This window comes from Lonchura striata, chromosome Z (assembly GCF_050655825.1).
Source record: "Lonchura striata isolate lonStrDom1 chromosome Z, ASM5065582v1, whole genome shotgun sequence".
In the NCBI taxonomy this organism is placed as follows: Eukaryota; Metazoa; Chordata; class Aves; order Passeriformes; family Estrildidae; genus Lonchura; species Lonchura striata.
In genome coordinates, this window is record NC_140740.1 from 63,497,432 (window position 1) to 63,511,646 (window position 14,215).

General features: G+C 35.0%; 1 protein-coding gene across 4 annotated transcripts in view; it reads right to left on the reverse strand.

The window, feature by feature from the left end:
- Positions 1 to 200: 200 nt before the first annotated feature.
- VPS13A (vacuolar protein sorting 13 homolog A) overlaps positions 201 to 14,215 on the reverse strand; it is a 109,437-nt gene continuing 95,422 nt past the window's right edge. For 3 of the 4 annotated variants that reach the window (XM_021530522.4, XM_085566299.1, XM_085566302.1), the window contains 4 exons: positions 10,622 to 10,707; positions 9,893 to 10,016; positions 8,427 to 8,501; positions 201 to 6,727 (listed from right to left, as the gene is read on the reverse strand). In XM_021530522.4, the coding sequence (XP_021386197.2) occupies positions 6,677 to 6,727; positions 8,427 to 8,501; positions 9,893 to 10,016; positions 10,622 to 10,707 (336 nt within the window). In that variant the 3' untranslated portion in view covers positions 201 to 6,676. Of the gene's footprint in view, positions 6,728 to 8,426; positions 8,502 to 8,528; positions 9,177 to 9,892; positions 10,017 to 10,621; positions 10,708 to 14,215 lie in introns of those variants that run through there. The other variant, XM_085566300.1, reaches the window with a different exon arrangement.

The following is a 14,215-nucleotide window of genomic DNA, read 5'->3' on the forward strand; positions in this document are numbered from 1 at the left end:
TGCTCATTTTGTCTTTGCTGTTTTCAAGTCCAGTGAACCTGAGGGAGTTTGACCTGTTTTAAAGAAAAATATGGTTGCAGCTACAAAGTGTGGGTTGCTCATAACACAGCCTGTGTTGATTTTAGAAAGGGCATATTCTAAAATACCATTTATGGAAATTGAAGGGGGATTTATATTTACTGAAGAAATATGGACAAAGAGAGTTTTAAAGAATTTATTTTGAAGTTTAGTTTTAATAAGTTGTACATTTAAATACTGAGTTCATAAATCCCATCTAATTTTTGCCAGTGAGTTATTTTTTGACAGCTATATAATCAAGTGTATTTAGAAGAATGTACAAAACTACATTGCTCTCCGGTTGGTACTTTCTTCAGATTTTTTTTTTTAATTTAGCATTTACAATCATACCTTATAAAATTTGTAACAGTATTGTCTTTAATAGTAACAAGTTCGATTTTTTCAGGGTGCTAGTTAGATATTTTTAGATTCTTGTTCTGAACAATGCAGTTGAAAGACTAGGGTAAGTCTATTATGTTTTATAGAAGTAGCTCTCTGTAGTCTTGATAGATGAAGTCCTTGGATGTTCTAATAGTAATTACAAAATATTAATTATTGGTGACTCCTTCATATCACTACCTTTTTGTTCAAATGCTTTACAGTAACACTTTTCTCAAAGAGCACGGCACTTAACAAATGTTCCCAGCATCCACTGCCATGGGAGCTGAAAGATTATCCACAGATACTTGTGATCAACTAGGCCTTAAATTCCTCCAAGTCACTAACGTAACCTGCTTTTTGCACATTGCATTTTCCCTGCTATTAAGCCTCATGCGTAGTTCTCCATGGCTTAGAGAGCAGTAATGGTCATTGTTTAGGATATTTCCAGCCATTTTCCTACCTCCTACACTTTTTGCCCAACTACAAACCCCTCCACTAAAGATGGCAACACCCCTAATAGCACAGTCACTTCCTCACTGGGTCAACAATTCTCAGACAAAATAATAAAGACATGAAGGCAATTTTGAAAGCTGTTCTTACTATGCAAAGCTCGGAGGTTACTGGCACTTATCAGCTTGCCCAGCAACACCAGTGAAGACAGCATGTTGGTACAACAGCCTTGTAATAGTGGTAATTAACCTCAAAATACGTGCTGAGTTTCTCCTGTACTTAAATACATCAAAATGCCATTTTTCTAAGGGAAATAATATAGCAATAGCTTTTACTATCGGCATAAAATAACAATTTCTGTGCAGCACAGAAAAATAAAAAACGTTCTCTTGACTTTTCAGTTTGAGTAGTGCTCTTGTGTATGCTGCCAGGTGATAGCTCTCATAGCTCAGTCCTGGGAAAAGCACACCCTGACCTTTCCCTGCTCATAAAAGATGTTTGCAGTTTCACATGTTAAACAACACAGATCTCTTTTTTTCCAGAAGTACAGAAAAAGTAGTGTTTCCAGAAGAAAAGTCTGTAATGTTTGACTAATCTGCTTCTTTTTGTTGGAAAAGGAGGAGAAGCCCTTTCTTAACAATGCTTTTATGTTTTTAAGGAAGTGAAGGACACTGACCTATAACACTGCGTCCACACTAGTGAATGGCAGTTCTCTATGCTGAGGGAACAGTGAAGAACACCCTGGGCTGAGGTACAGGACATACAGCCACTTGCAGAATGAGAGGCAGCCAAGGTGGGGTGGCAGAAAGCACAGAATACAACAGCCCATCTGTGTGAATATCATCCAACATATAATCTGAACGCCCCTTTAGAATTACCGATGTCATGCTAAGTCCTCAAACACACTGTCCAAAATTAACCATTGTTGCTCAGAGAATAATTCAAAAACAATTCTTGCCATAAGATCTATAGATAATGAAGTTTATTTAAAAAAATCAAGTCACATGAAAAGACATCAATGAAATAGTTTTCTAGGGCAGCAGATTTATTAGAAGAAAGCATATAAAATGCCCAAAAGCCTGGACTGCTTCATCCAGTTTTGAGCCCCCTGGGATTCCAGAAAAATATGTTTAAACTCTTAGAGGTTGTCTCTGATTTGCTGTGAATGTGAGTAGGACATTTGCACCATGAATGTGGGAGCCTGGCTTTGCTGGAGTATGAATTTTGCAGATGTTGAGACTGCTACCATCGCAGGACCCATCAGCACAAGTTTGCTTTATTGTCACATTTCACAACCAACAATCAGAAGTTTACATGAAGGCATTTACCAAGACAAACCTCTGCAAATAGTTCTCAATCTGCTTGATGCAACAAGGAGTGTACATGTATAAAGATATAAAACATACAACCAGCAAAAATCTTTTTTTTTTCCATTTTGCATATTAGTGTCCTACCTCATCATGCCTGTTCTGGCAGCCATATGTTTCAGCCTTTGCTGTACCATGCATGACAAGTTAAAACAAAAAAAATTACATAAGACATTATTTTACTTCTTGTTGACTTAAAAAAAATATACTCTTCCCTTGAGGTATATCAAGAATATTTACAATTCTTGTTCCAGATTTGCCATGAAGACAATCAAATCCAAATTAAAAAATCTTGGGTGTGTGGTCAGTGAACCCTAGATTCTTTCAGTCACAAAAATTGTGACCAAGATCATTATTGCACAGATTAGATAAAGCTTTGTCTCTTGAGTTGATGCATAGATGTACTTGCACATACAGGGCAGAAAATTCCCAAGTCTGCAGGTAGGAGTAATTTTGTAAAACACTAAAGATAACAAATACCTAATGGCATACATACACAATCCTTATAATGAGGAAAAAAAAAAACAAAAACCCCTGAAAAGAGGATTTCACAAGAATTAGGTTATTCTAAGCACAAATACAGGCACAGTAGAAAATGCATTGAGAACACCCCTGAATAGGGCTTGGAGGTGCTGGAGGATGAGAAAAGGGAAGAAGACCCAGCCAACTGCACTTGCAGCCCAGAAATCCAAAAGTATCCTGGCTACATCCAAAGCAGTGTAGCCAGCAGGGGTGGGGAGGGGATTCTGCCCCTCTATTCCAGTTTCATCAGAGTGCACCTGGAGTGCTGTGCCAGATCTGTGGCTCTGAATAGAAGACACAGGCCTGATGGAGATGGTCTGGAGGAAGACCAGGAAGATGGTGTGAGGGCTGGAGCAGCTCTTTTATGAAGACAGAGTTCAGGAGATTAAGTCTGGGAAGGGAAGATTCTGGGGAGATGATGTAGCAGCCTCATGTACCAAAAAGGGTCCTACAAGAAAGCTCAGAAAGAACTTTTGACAAGAGCACGTAGAGACAGGACAAGAGGGAACAGCTTCAGACTAAGAGAAGTCTGAAGGTTTAGATCAAGGTATCAGGAAGAAATTCTTTCCTGTGAGGATGGTGAATCATGGCAATAGGCTGCCCCAGGAAGTTGTGCATGCCCCAGTTCTGAAGTTGTCAAAGGCTAGGTTAGATGGGGGGCTCTGAGCAACCTGCAAGTGCCCCAGCCCACAGCAGGGGGACAGGAACTAGGTCAACTGTAATGTCCCTTTCAACCAAATTATTCCATGATTCTATCATCTGGAAACATCATTATGTCTTTTGCAAAACATCAACAGAAGGAAAAAAACAACAAAAATAAACAGCCAAAAAAACCCCACACCTGAAAAAAAAATAAAAAGGAACTTATACATGTTAATCCAGTTACTAAAAACTTGTCTTAAAACAATAAACCAAAGGTAAATTCTAAAATCCATAGTTTTTTTTTCCTGAGATGGCTGCAAAAGAAGTTTGACTACGTGTTCTCAAAGACAGGATTTGACTTGACTTATGAATTTCTGAATAATGAATGGTATTACCTGTTAACTAAAGTAGCACATAAAGAAAGCAAGTAATAATCACACTTCAGTCATATAAAATTCAGTTTCACTTTATTCAAGATTAAGAAGGGGGGGCAGGGTGGGGTGGAAACCAAGAGAGCCATGCCATGAAGCCATGCAGCTGAACAAAAAGGAAGTGCAACAATCAGACTTGCAAATGTTTCAGCAATTTCTTAGAGGTAATTGTAACTCTTAGCAAACTGGGAACCCAAATGACATTTCTCAAATGTTTTAAGTTTTCATAACAGTCATATAGAAGAGGAGCAGTTCTTCAGCATTTCAGTAAAGGCCAAGATACACTTTTAAACACCACAGTGGGCAGAAACAAATGCCTACATTTTAATGTTTATAGAGATCCCCTTTTCTAGTTGCATATACACTTTCAATAAAAATTAACATACCTATTCAGCCTTCTTGTTGAAAAAAATATGCATATTGAAATAAGAAATGAGGCACAGCAGAGTAGACATCTCATACTACCTGCAGTAATCCAGAAAAATGGCACAAGCACAAGTCTAAATACCTTTCTCTTCACCCTGGGGTAATACATAGTTAAAGGAGAAAACTGGCTTTTGCCAAGAAATGGTAAAATTCTTTCATGACTATATGGAGAAAGATTTATTAAAAAAACAAAGTCAAAAGACAAAAATTACGGACTAGGAAAGAGATCTATAGAAAATCATATTTTCATTATAAGTGGAAACAAAGGGACATGGAAGAGAAGTCCCACATTGACTTGTGGACATTTCAGATCCTGTCTTAAGGCCTTTAGTTAGAATAGAAGATCAAAATATTTTAATAGTCTATAACAAAAATGCCATTCTGGGGGAATTGTTATGTTTTCCAAAACATCAGCTGCTTAACCGCAAAAATATGCACATTTAAAAGAAATCGTTCAACATTAAGAGTTAATTTGCTTACATATTACCAAAGAGCCAACTGAGATTTGAGAATCATTTTTTTGGCAAAATAAATTTAAGAAATAATTAAAATAGAGGCTCTGTGGAGAGAAAATATTTAGAATCAGGTAAATGGAAAAGCTACACACAAATGGGAATGTACAAAGTACACACTTGATGCATTTTAAGTGAAATTTACAGCAGGTAGTCTGTAAATTCTGGGGACACAGAGGAAACCACACACTTTATCAAGAACATTATGAGGCTCTTAAATGAACTATCATTATCATGCCTGAGACAGAAATGACAGATGAAAAACGAGACAGATAAAGAATGGTACTCAGTGCACTAAAAATGCAGGTGTTGTGTGGCTGCTACAGTGCACCTAAAACCACTACTTATCTAAGGCAAAATATGGAAGTTTGGCATGATATAACCTGAGTTAATACTCTTGGTATATACTTGGTATACAAAATTATTGGAGTAATACCATCATTGTAATAGTTCTGAATCCCCTTATAATATTTTGATTTCATTTACAGTTTTATGGGGAAAATTGCAAGATTTGTATTTTGTAACCTGCTAAATGGTTACTCAACACCAATGGCAAGACTTACAGTAAATTAAATATCTGCAAATATAGGCTATATGCTAGTTGTTTTAAATTTACAACAACAGAACAATTTGGATACTTCAAGCATCACCAGCAATGTTAGAATTCTATCCTGTAGCTATAAATATTCCAAACTATTGCTTGGAAATTATATTTTGGCAGTACGTGCTTTCTATATGTATAAGAAATTTTGAAGACTTTGCTATGGGAATTTATGGAAACCTTCATGTAACACTGCATTGTTTTATGTAGTTTTTGTATCAACTGCAGTAAACAACCACTCAACAATACCATGACTACTACATCTAAGAAATAAACAGAATTGCAGACATTCAAGCTAATAAAATGCTGCTGTCTGGGTATGAAACAAAGAAGTTTCATTAGGTAAGAAAAGTTAAGAAAAGCAACTGTGACATATTATATTTATAATTTAATATAATTTTGACTCCACTAGTCTTTCACTTAGCACACAATATTGTGTATTTCAAGGCATTTATATTTGGTATGCAACAGTGCACTTATAACCCCATAAACTCCTTCTTGAGTTGCAAGACTTACTAACTTACTAGCGAATAATAGGCTTTTATTAATATTTTTAGTGCAGAATTAATTCTCCCCAATATGCATTTTTGTAAACTGTTAAATTTTCTGCAATAATTGACAGAGGTGCTGCAACATTTCCTTGAGTAAGATATAAAAAAGTTTACACTGAAAGCAATACTGTGACCTGGTCCATTCATTTAGAAAAAGCCCTAGTATTGTCAACTAAGCAGCCATTCGTGACTTAAATTGAAATTCTCTGATTCCTTCTTATATTTTGAGTTGTAAAACTAGTGATTATATTAACATTTGCTTTGACAGAGAAATTTGTATTTCAACACAGCCTCAAGTCACATAAAAACCAAAACATAAAGTAACTACTGATTATCACAATCAAATCAAAAATGCAAGACTTGCTCCAAATACTATCATAAGAATTATTCCAGAGTTCAATTTCAGTATCAAAGGTTAAGACAAACTCACTTATATATATAGTACATAATAAGCAGTATAATACTGCTTATATAAAAAATGAAATCTGAAATTCTTACATTAAAAAATCAAGCAAACCAAGACAAAACTTGGCAGGTTTTTTTTATGATTACATAATTTTTAATCTAACATCACCCACTTTTCTGATATAGACTGTTGTGACCATAATAAATAATTGGATAAATCTTCCCTCCTTCCTGTTTTTGCTTTTGTTGATGACATTCAAACAGTTCTGCTTGTGAAGAGGAATTAAAAGGCAACTGTTGAGTGTTCTTCATCTTGGTGCTTCTCCATTCATTACAATTTTGGCTGATTCTCACGTACTTCTTCTAGTTTGGAAAGGATCCACTGTATGAAGAAAAAAAGCAAAAATTAAAATCCTTCTGTGGTACAAAACGGACAAAACAGCTGAAAACTGGACTGGTTTTTGTCACTGTCTTTACTACCTGCTCTTTTCCTAATCAACTTTTAACACAGTGTTAAAAATTCTCCTGTAGCATATAAACCCCTAGCTTTCTAACATGAAAATGGAGACATGTAGGCACCAATATTCCACATTTGATACCATGTCGCATTAAACTTGTTTCCTGGTCTGCACTTCAAGGAGTAATATTTGAAAAAAAGAGAAGACAACATTTAACCCCCATCAGAGCTCGGCTTTTGTCTACAGCTCTAGACAAATCACAGATGACAATAGAGAAGTGAGGATTACAACAGACAGAGAACAATAATAAGTTGCAGCAGTGTGATACGTTATTTAAAAAAAAGCTTTTTTAAACTGTACCTTGTTTCTTTTAAGGAATTTCATATTGGAATGTTCACATAAAAGGGAAATCAGTTTCCCAAGAGTATTTTAAAAAAAAAAAAAAAAGGAGGTTTGGGAGAAAGGGCAGCGAGACTGAAATCTAGAGTAGGACATGAAGTAATATCAAGGGTCTGCCATAAAAGGTGTGCATATAGCTTTGAAGAAAGATGAGTGGATTATTACAAATCAGAATCTATTACTGTATCAGGTTCTATCCCCTCATTTGTGTTGGTTTTGTGAGGCTCCTGGGCTTCTCTAGGAAAATAAGCACCCCAATATTTTTGTGAAAGGTGTATTCATTTTTTTAACCTTTCTTTCCCTTACCTAAGACTTGTAGTATATGTAATATGATGTATTAATTTCACTTTTGGAATAGTTCCTGATTTAGCACAGAGCCCTTACATTCCTGAGGTACGAGTTAACTGGTGTCACTTACCTGTAACTAGAAACTACCCTCACAAAGACAAAAACAGCCTAAACTGATGAGAAGATGTAAAAGCAACTTAAACTAATGAGAATGCAACTTTTGCAAGCTGTCTCAAACCATGATCCCAGGGAACCACACCTCTCTGAAATATACACAAGACTCATTAATTTTTTCTGTGAAAATTACTAGCTACACTAGTTAAAAACAAAGCAGAACTTTGACATGTAGCTACCTTCTGGTAGCAGATCTGAACTGTTGCTACTGTCTGTTGCAGTGAAAACTAGTGATGTCAAAATTAGTATGTTATATAGAAAATGTGTAACAATAGCAGCAATATCATATATCACATAAACGACTGGTATTTTTATTAAGGATTTTCTTCATTCTTCAAAAACCCCAATATTTTAAAGAACAGAGCAGTAACACAACACCTGCCCACCACCTGGAAAAAACTAGGAGTAATTTACAAATAATTTTGGTCTATTAAAATTCTAATTCATATTCTTGATTGTTTTGTTTTTGTTAGTATTACTGTTTAATCAATCTTTTGTCAAACTGCTGTAATTCAGAAGATGTATGTAGAGAAAAGTCTGGTGTTGGAATTGACTATTTTTTAAATTCTGTACTGAGTAGATTATTGCTATTTCCATGTCTGTAATGGATATGTGGAAATACTGAATTTTAACTACACATAGTTTTGGGTTAAGAGTATTTCTGTTACACTTCTTAAAAGTAACTACATTTTTAATTGTATTTTGTATTTGTATTTATTTTAATTGTAGTTAATGATATTTTTAATTGTATTTTGACTTTACCTTAGCATCCTCTGGACTTCTAAAATTAATAATTTTTCCAAATTCTTTGGCATGGAAGACAGACTTAACTCGCTCCTAAATAAAAAACAAAAAACAAAACAGTAATTCAAAATTGAAGTTAGTTACTTCAGACTTTAAGACTGCAATGCTATTTACTATCAAGGCAGCTATAATGGTTCAAACAGCCACGTGTACCAGTCACCTGAGTATGTTTGCATCACATGCACATACCCTGAGAGAGACCATTTTCTGCATGAAAGCACAGTAGGGTGAACAGTCCAGCAGTAATAGACTCCCCTTTTTACCATGGAGTCCCTGGATAAGGGTGTATAAAACATGTGTAGGAATGGAAGGCAGATAATGTGCATGTGGTAACAAAATCCATTACTCCCCAAGGTTTTAATTTGTAATTCTCCTTCAAGTCACTACTTGAGTGGACATTCCACCAATACTGACTTGCAAATAGTGGACATAGGTACTGAAAACAGAAACATAAACCTCAGAAAGAAAAATGTAAGGAGTTATTTGCAAAACACGGTTTTCAACCATAGATTTCAATAAAGAGCATACTGCAGACATGTTAATGGATTCTGAAATGACTGCTGTGTAGGGGTAAAGATGGATATGTTATTCAGCATTGTCTGAAATGGCAGAAACGCTAAGAATTATTTCATCCTGTAAAAGTTCACTTGCAGTCAGAAATCCAGTTTGGAGGATTCCAAACCAATATGGCTCTGCCTTTCATGCTCTCTGCAATAGAAACAAATAATCTGAGTGAAAAACTGACGCTGTACACCATCAAGACTGTCCTGATAACCAGTATGTGTAATTACACATGTGCAGCTTATTAAAAACAGAAACAAAATTCTGGCAGAGAAACTTACTGAATGAAACTAAAGTCATTTAACATATCAATAGAATTTAAGATTTTTTATTAAGAAATTGCCTCTGTAAATAGCCATTGGTGGTCATCTTTCTCCTCATGTCCTTTGCTAGCTTACCAGGGAAAAGAATTTAAAGGATTTTTTTAAGGGAAAATTGTAACTAAGAGCAACATTCTTTAATTTGTATCGAGAGGGAAAATATATATGTCATTATGGTCAGTTTTTAAGACAATAAAACCTTATTATATGCCCCAGAGAGCATAATAAAAATATTCTGCAATCTGCTGAGCCTTTTGCTAAGCTTTTTCCAGACTATGAATACACCACGAACTGGGGCATATAAACAAAAAATTCCTACAGCTCAAGGAAAAATCTCATTTGCAAAGACCAAGTCACTATGCTGCTTACAACAGAGGCTAGTTATCTGAGGAGTTTACCTATGACAAGTTTCAACTCCTTTCTCTGAGTACCTCTCAAATACAAAGGAGATCAAGAATTCAGAGGAGAGTGAGCAGAAATTTAAAGTTCAATTTCATAAACAGTAACACAAAAAGACAACAAAACATGGCAAAAACAATGTACCTTGGCTTCAATGCGCAATCTTCGACCATCAACGATGAATGGTTCTTTGGTAAATTCATCATAAGTGTATTGCCATTCACATGTCAGCTGTCCAAATGCCCCTTTTGTCACAAATAACACACCACTAGGCACCAGAAAATAAAAGTAGTTTTAAAAATTAATGTAAAAATATTTAGAAGTTATCATGTTATCCTTGCTCTAGTGAATTCATCTGTCATTGTAAAATAGGTTTCATCTCATGATCTCTAACTGTACAGCACACTTTCCAAAAGTGTGAATTTTGAAACTCCCTCTAACATTTAACATACTGTGTTCATAGCAAAACTGCAACACTACTTCAAGCTGTATCTGAGAAGGATGCCTCATACTACACTGCTAGATATTGACTGTTCCTGTATTATCCTTACTTTCCTTCAATACAACATCATAATTGAATCCCACAGTTCAGTTAATTTTGGCCCAACCCAGTGTATCACAAATCCTTCTTAGCTAAAGAAATCTTGAAATCATTATTTCTTTCCCTTCTTAAATAGGAGAGAAATAACTGAAAACTCTCCTAGTAAAAACAATGACACTGTTGAAGATTATTACCAGCACACTAGGCATGCTTTCCCCATTATTTTGTCTACATATATGGTGAGAATGTAGATACTGATCAGCAAATCATCAAGGCATGCACATTTTTATGATTATTTTAGGTACGTATTATTTAGAGTCAAAACGGTTTACCTTTTTGTTACCATTAACAGATCTGTACTGTTGACCATAGCATGTGCAATATATCTGAGTTTTGCAAATCTTCCATTTTCAATTTTCTAAAAGAGATAGAAGTTTTATGGCTTTGAATATGCTAGTAATGTACTAATTTTATGCTTCAAAGTTATTTATGCTCCAGAAATAAAAACTGTAACAAAGCACAAAGCATAGACCTTTAAATAAAAGGCTACTTTCATTAAGTCAGAATATAACTAACATCTCTAATAGCTAATGTTCATAACTACTTGGTTTCTGTTAATACACCTATGTAAATAAAAATCAATCCTAACCAAAACTGACAAGGAATAATATAATTTCTCTAAAAATGTCAGGACTCAAGTTTTCCACATACTTTTAGTATACACTGAACTTCTGCTAACTAATAAATTTCTGAGACAGCAAACAAAATAAAGATTCCTTTCCTACTTTCTCGCATTGCCCCCCAAACAGTGACTAATTAACTCTGAGAATAAATATATATCTGGCTGTATATAAGCACCATTATAATGCAGACAGTGGGACTAAAAATAATGCACTTGAGGTAGTACTTAGCATTCCTCTAAATTATTTTGTTTACTCATGAACGAAACTATTTCCTACAATTAATGTGAATACTGTAGCAGAATACTTTTAATGAGCAATATCTTTAAAATATTGATGACAGCAGATTAATGACTTTTTAAAAACAGAAGCCCTATACTTCTCACATGACTTGGTGACCACTGGATTTCTGACTTCCTGATCAGTGAGTGATTAAACTAGTGGTCAAATTAATATTGCTGCAACTTGGCTGGGAATAGCAACACAAGTGCTTGCATGTTTCCCAGCTGTTACAACTTCGAAGCAACAGCAGATTAGAACAAACTAGTGTGATTCAATAAATTTTGAACTACAAACATATAGACTCAGATATGTATGCCAAAATTTTAAAAATATCTAGATTAGTTCTTAAAACAGTTAAGAAAGTAAAGCCATTTAATGCATGTTCCGCAACACAGTAAAATGATGAAGACATTTAATTAGTGTAAAAAACTTCAAATTTGAATGTGTGGATAATTCCACTTGCACAAACAGACTTTTTAAAATTATCTCTTCCCCAAAGATACTGATTCTTTCATGACACGAATATTTGAGTAGCAGGTTACCCTAAAAGCTCTTAGAAAGTTCCAATTGTTTCTCTTTCACCATCTCTTTCAGGCTACAAAATCACAGCTATTGGTCACATGCCTACTTAGGTAAGTTACTGCTTGCATTTATTTCTGCATGAGCTAGTGTCAGAAGCAGGACGAATTCTGCAAGAAGAATGGCCTAAGAAATTAAGAACTAAGGGCTCGGAAAATAAGCTATTTTTTCTTTTTCTTTTAATTTTTGGAAACATCTTACTCAAGCTTCATCAAGGCATTGATCTGCCTCTGCAACGTGTTCCTCCCTGCCTTTTGTATTAGAAGCTTGGACCTAAATAAATAAATAACTGGAAAAAAACTCCCTAAAACGTAGCCCCTACTACATTCCAGTACATAACATGCTGGATGGTTAGAAGAACATAACATGCTGGCACATAATATGCTGGATGGTTACACAACAAAGAAGCCTGTATGGACAGACTATGGACAGCATGAATAGGCTACCTGACCCACAGGTCAGGCTACTAGTCTAGGTCTGTACACTGATGGCCTTTCATCAGTGGCCTAGAAAGAATGACAGGGAAATGGGAAAGGGCTGATAAGAACTCAAAGAAATGTGTGGAAAGAGCAAGGGTGGTTCAGAATAGGTATAAAATACACTTCACTTAACTGCAAGACACTTTGACAATGACACAAATTACTCTAATTGACCAAACATATAAATATCACACAGAATGACCAGTATCTCTGTTCTATTCAAAGTAAGCAGAAGTACAAGCATTTAGCAATTTAGCCAGATCAGGATGGAGAAGATGTCCCATGTTAGAGAAAGTAACCTTCTTACACTTTGCATAGCATAGAAGTAAGGCTCTCAAACCAAATATTAATCCCCTTTAAGTAACATCCATTTCCTAAAGGGGTATTACCTCTTTCTGTCTTCTGATTAGCTTGCTAGGTCATTTTCAACTAGTCATGTGCCCCTGCTGTAACCTTCTCAGCTTACAGATAACAAATTGGGAATTGTGAAAATTACTACGGAAGTACAGTACTTAATTATTGCACATGAAACAACCTTAAACAAAAGCTACTTAAATATACACCAAATTCCACAAAAAGTGTTTTATTCTGTAAGTTCTCAAACATGTGATTTGTGGAGCACAAAAACATTGTTGGCATATAGCATACACTGAGATAGCTAACCCTCATTGTTAGCTATGAGTCAAAAATCATAAACTATCTGATGTTTATAGTTTTGTAGACAACAGGAGTTAATTGGGAAATAAAACAAAGAAATGCTGCACAGGCTGTTTAGAAAGGGAACAAACGCTAATGCTAAGCAGTAAGAACTTTTAAATTTTCTGCCTTTGGATTTTTCTACCTTTAATTTCCAAACTTTATCCCTTTTAGCATTAGATTTCTACCTATTAATTAGGAAATATATCATAGAGGAAGACTGCTGACAATTCTTGTAACAAGCTCACTGTTGCACTCTGCTACCAAAGTCCCTTATACAACTCAAACATAAAACAATATATAATTGATCACTCAATACAGAATAAATAGTTTTTAAAACTTTTATGGTATGTAGCTATTGTTTGGAAAAGACAGCAGCTTGGACCACTGCTTGGTGATGCTAAACTATGAAAGGTAACATTAATCAGTCATTCTTTGTTCAATGTTAATTTCAACATTGGAAGAAAACATACAAATCTTTAAAATGCACTGTCTGTATTTAAAATTAAAAACATTTTAATCACCTGATTAAGTATATGCAAATCTATTAATAAAAGGCACTCCAGAAACTGTAAAGCAGCTTCAGAAGTAACACAAGAAGAGATCCCCTCCTTTGCAAATTCTTACCTGTAGTACAATTACTTAGATGTCACTGCAAGAATCTAACAGTAAAAGTGATTAGCACATATATGCAAATATGCTCAATGTCTTAATCTCTGCACTTGGACAAATTCCTAATCACACCACATCCTCTTAACATAATGAGAAGCAAGCTGAAAGGCCTTTGAAAAAGTTAGAAATTATACAGAGCAAAATTAAGTACTGGAGGCAAAAATTAAAATCTATTAATCTTCTGGTAATAGTTCTAACAAATACTAGTAGTATATGTGATACTTAAGTCAGAATGTTTGACAACCTTCTTGAACTCACTCAGATGAAACAGAATGTAAGAGAATACTGAAAAGGCTGTTACTGCATAAAAAGTGGTTATAAATTGCTCTTCTTGCTTGATGCTCAAATTAACTTTCATCTGGACTACCAGCATATTTCCCTGTGCTGGTGACTGTCCAAATGTGTGAATTCTGAAGGCAATCCACTGTCGTTGCTACAAACTCTAACCCTGAATGCATCTTTCAGCTCAAATTATAACAAAACTTTTTCAAAAGCTGTAGAATTGCTAATTTCAGCAAGCTAACCTGGTATAATTACT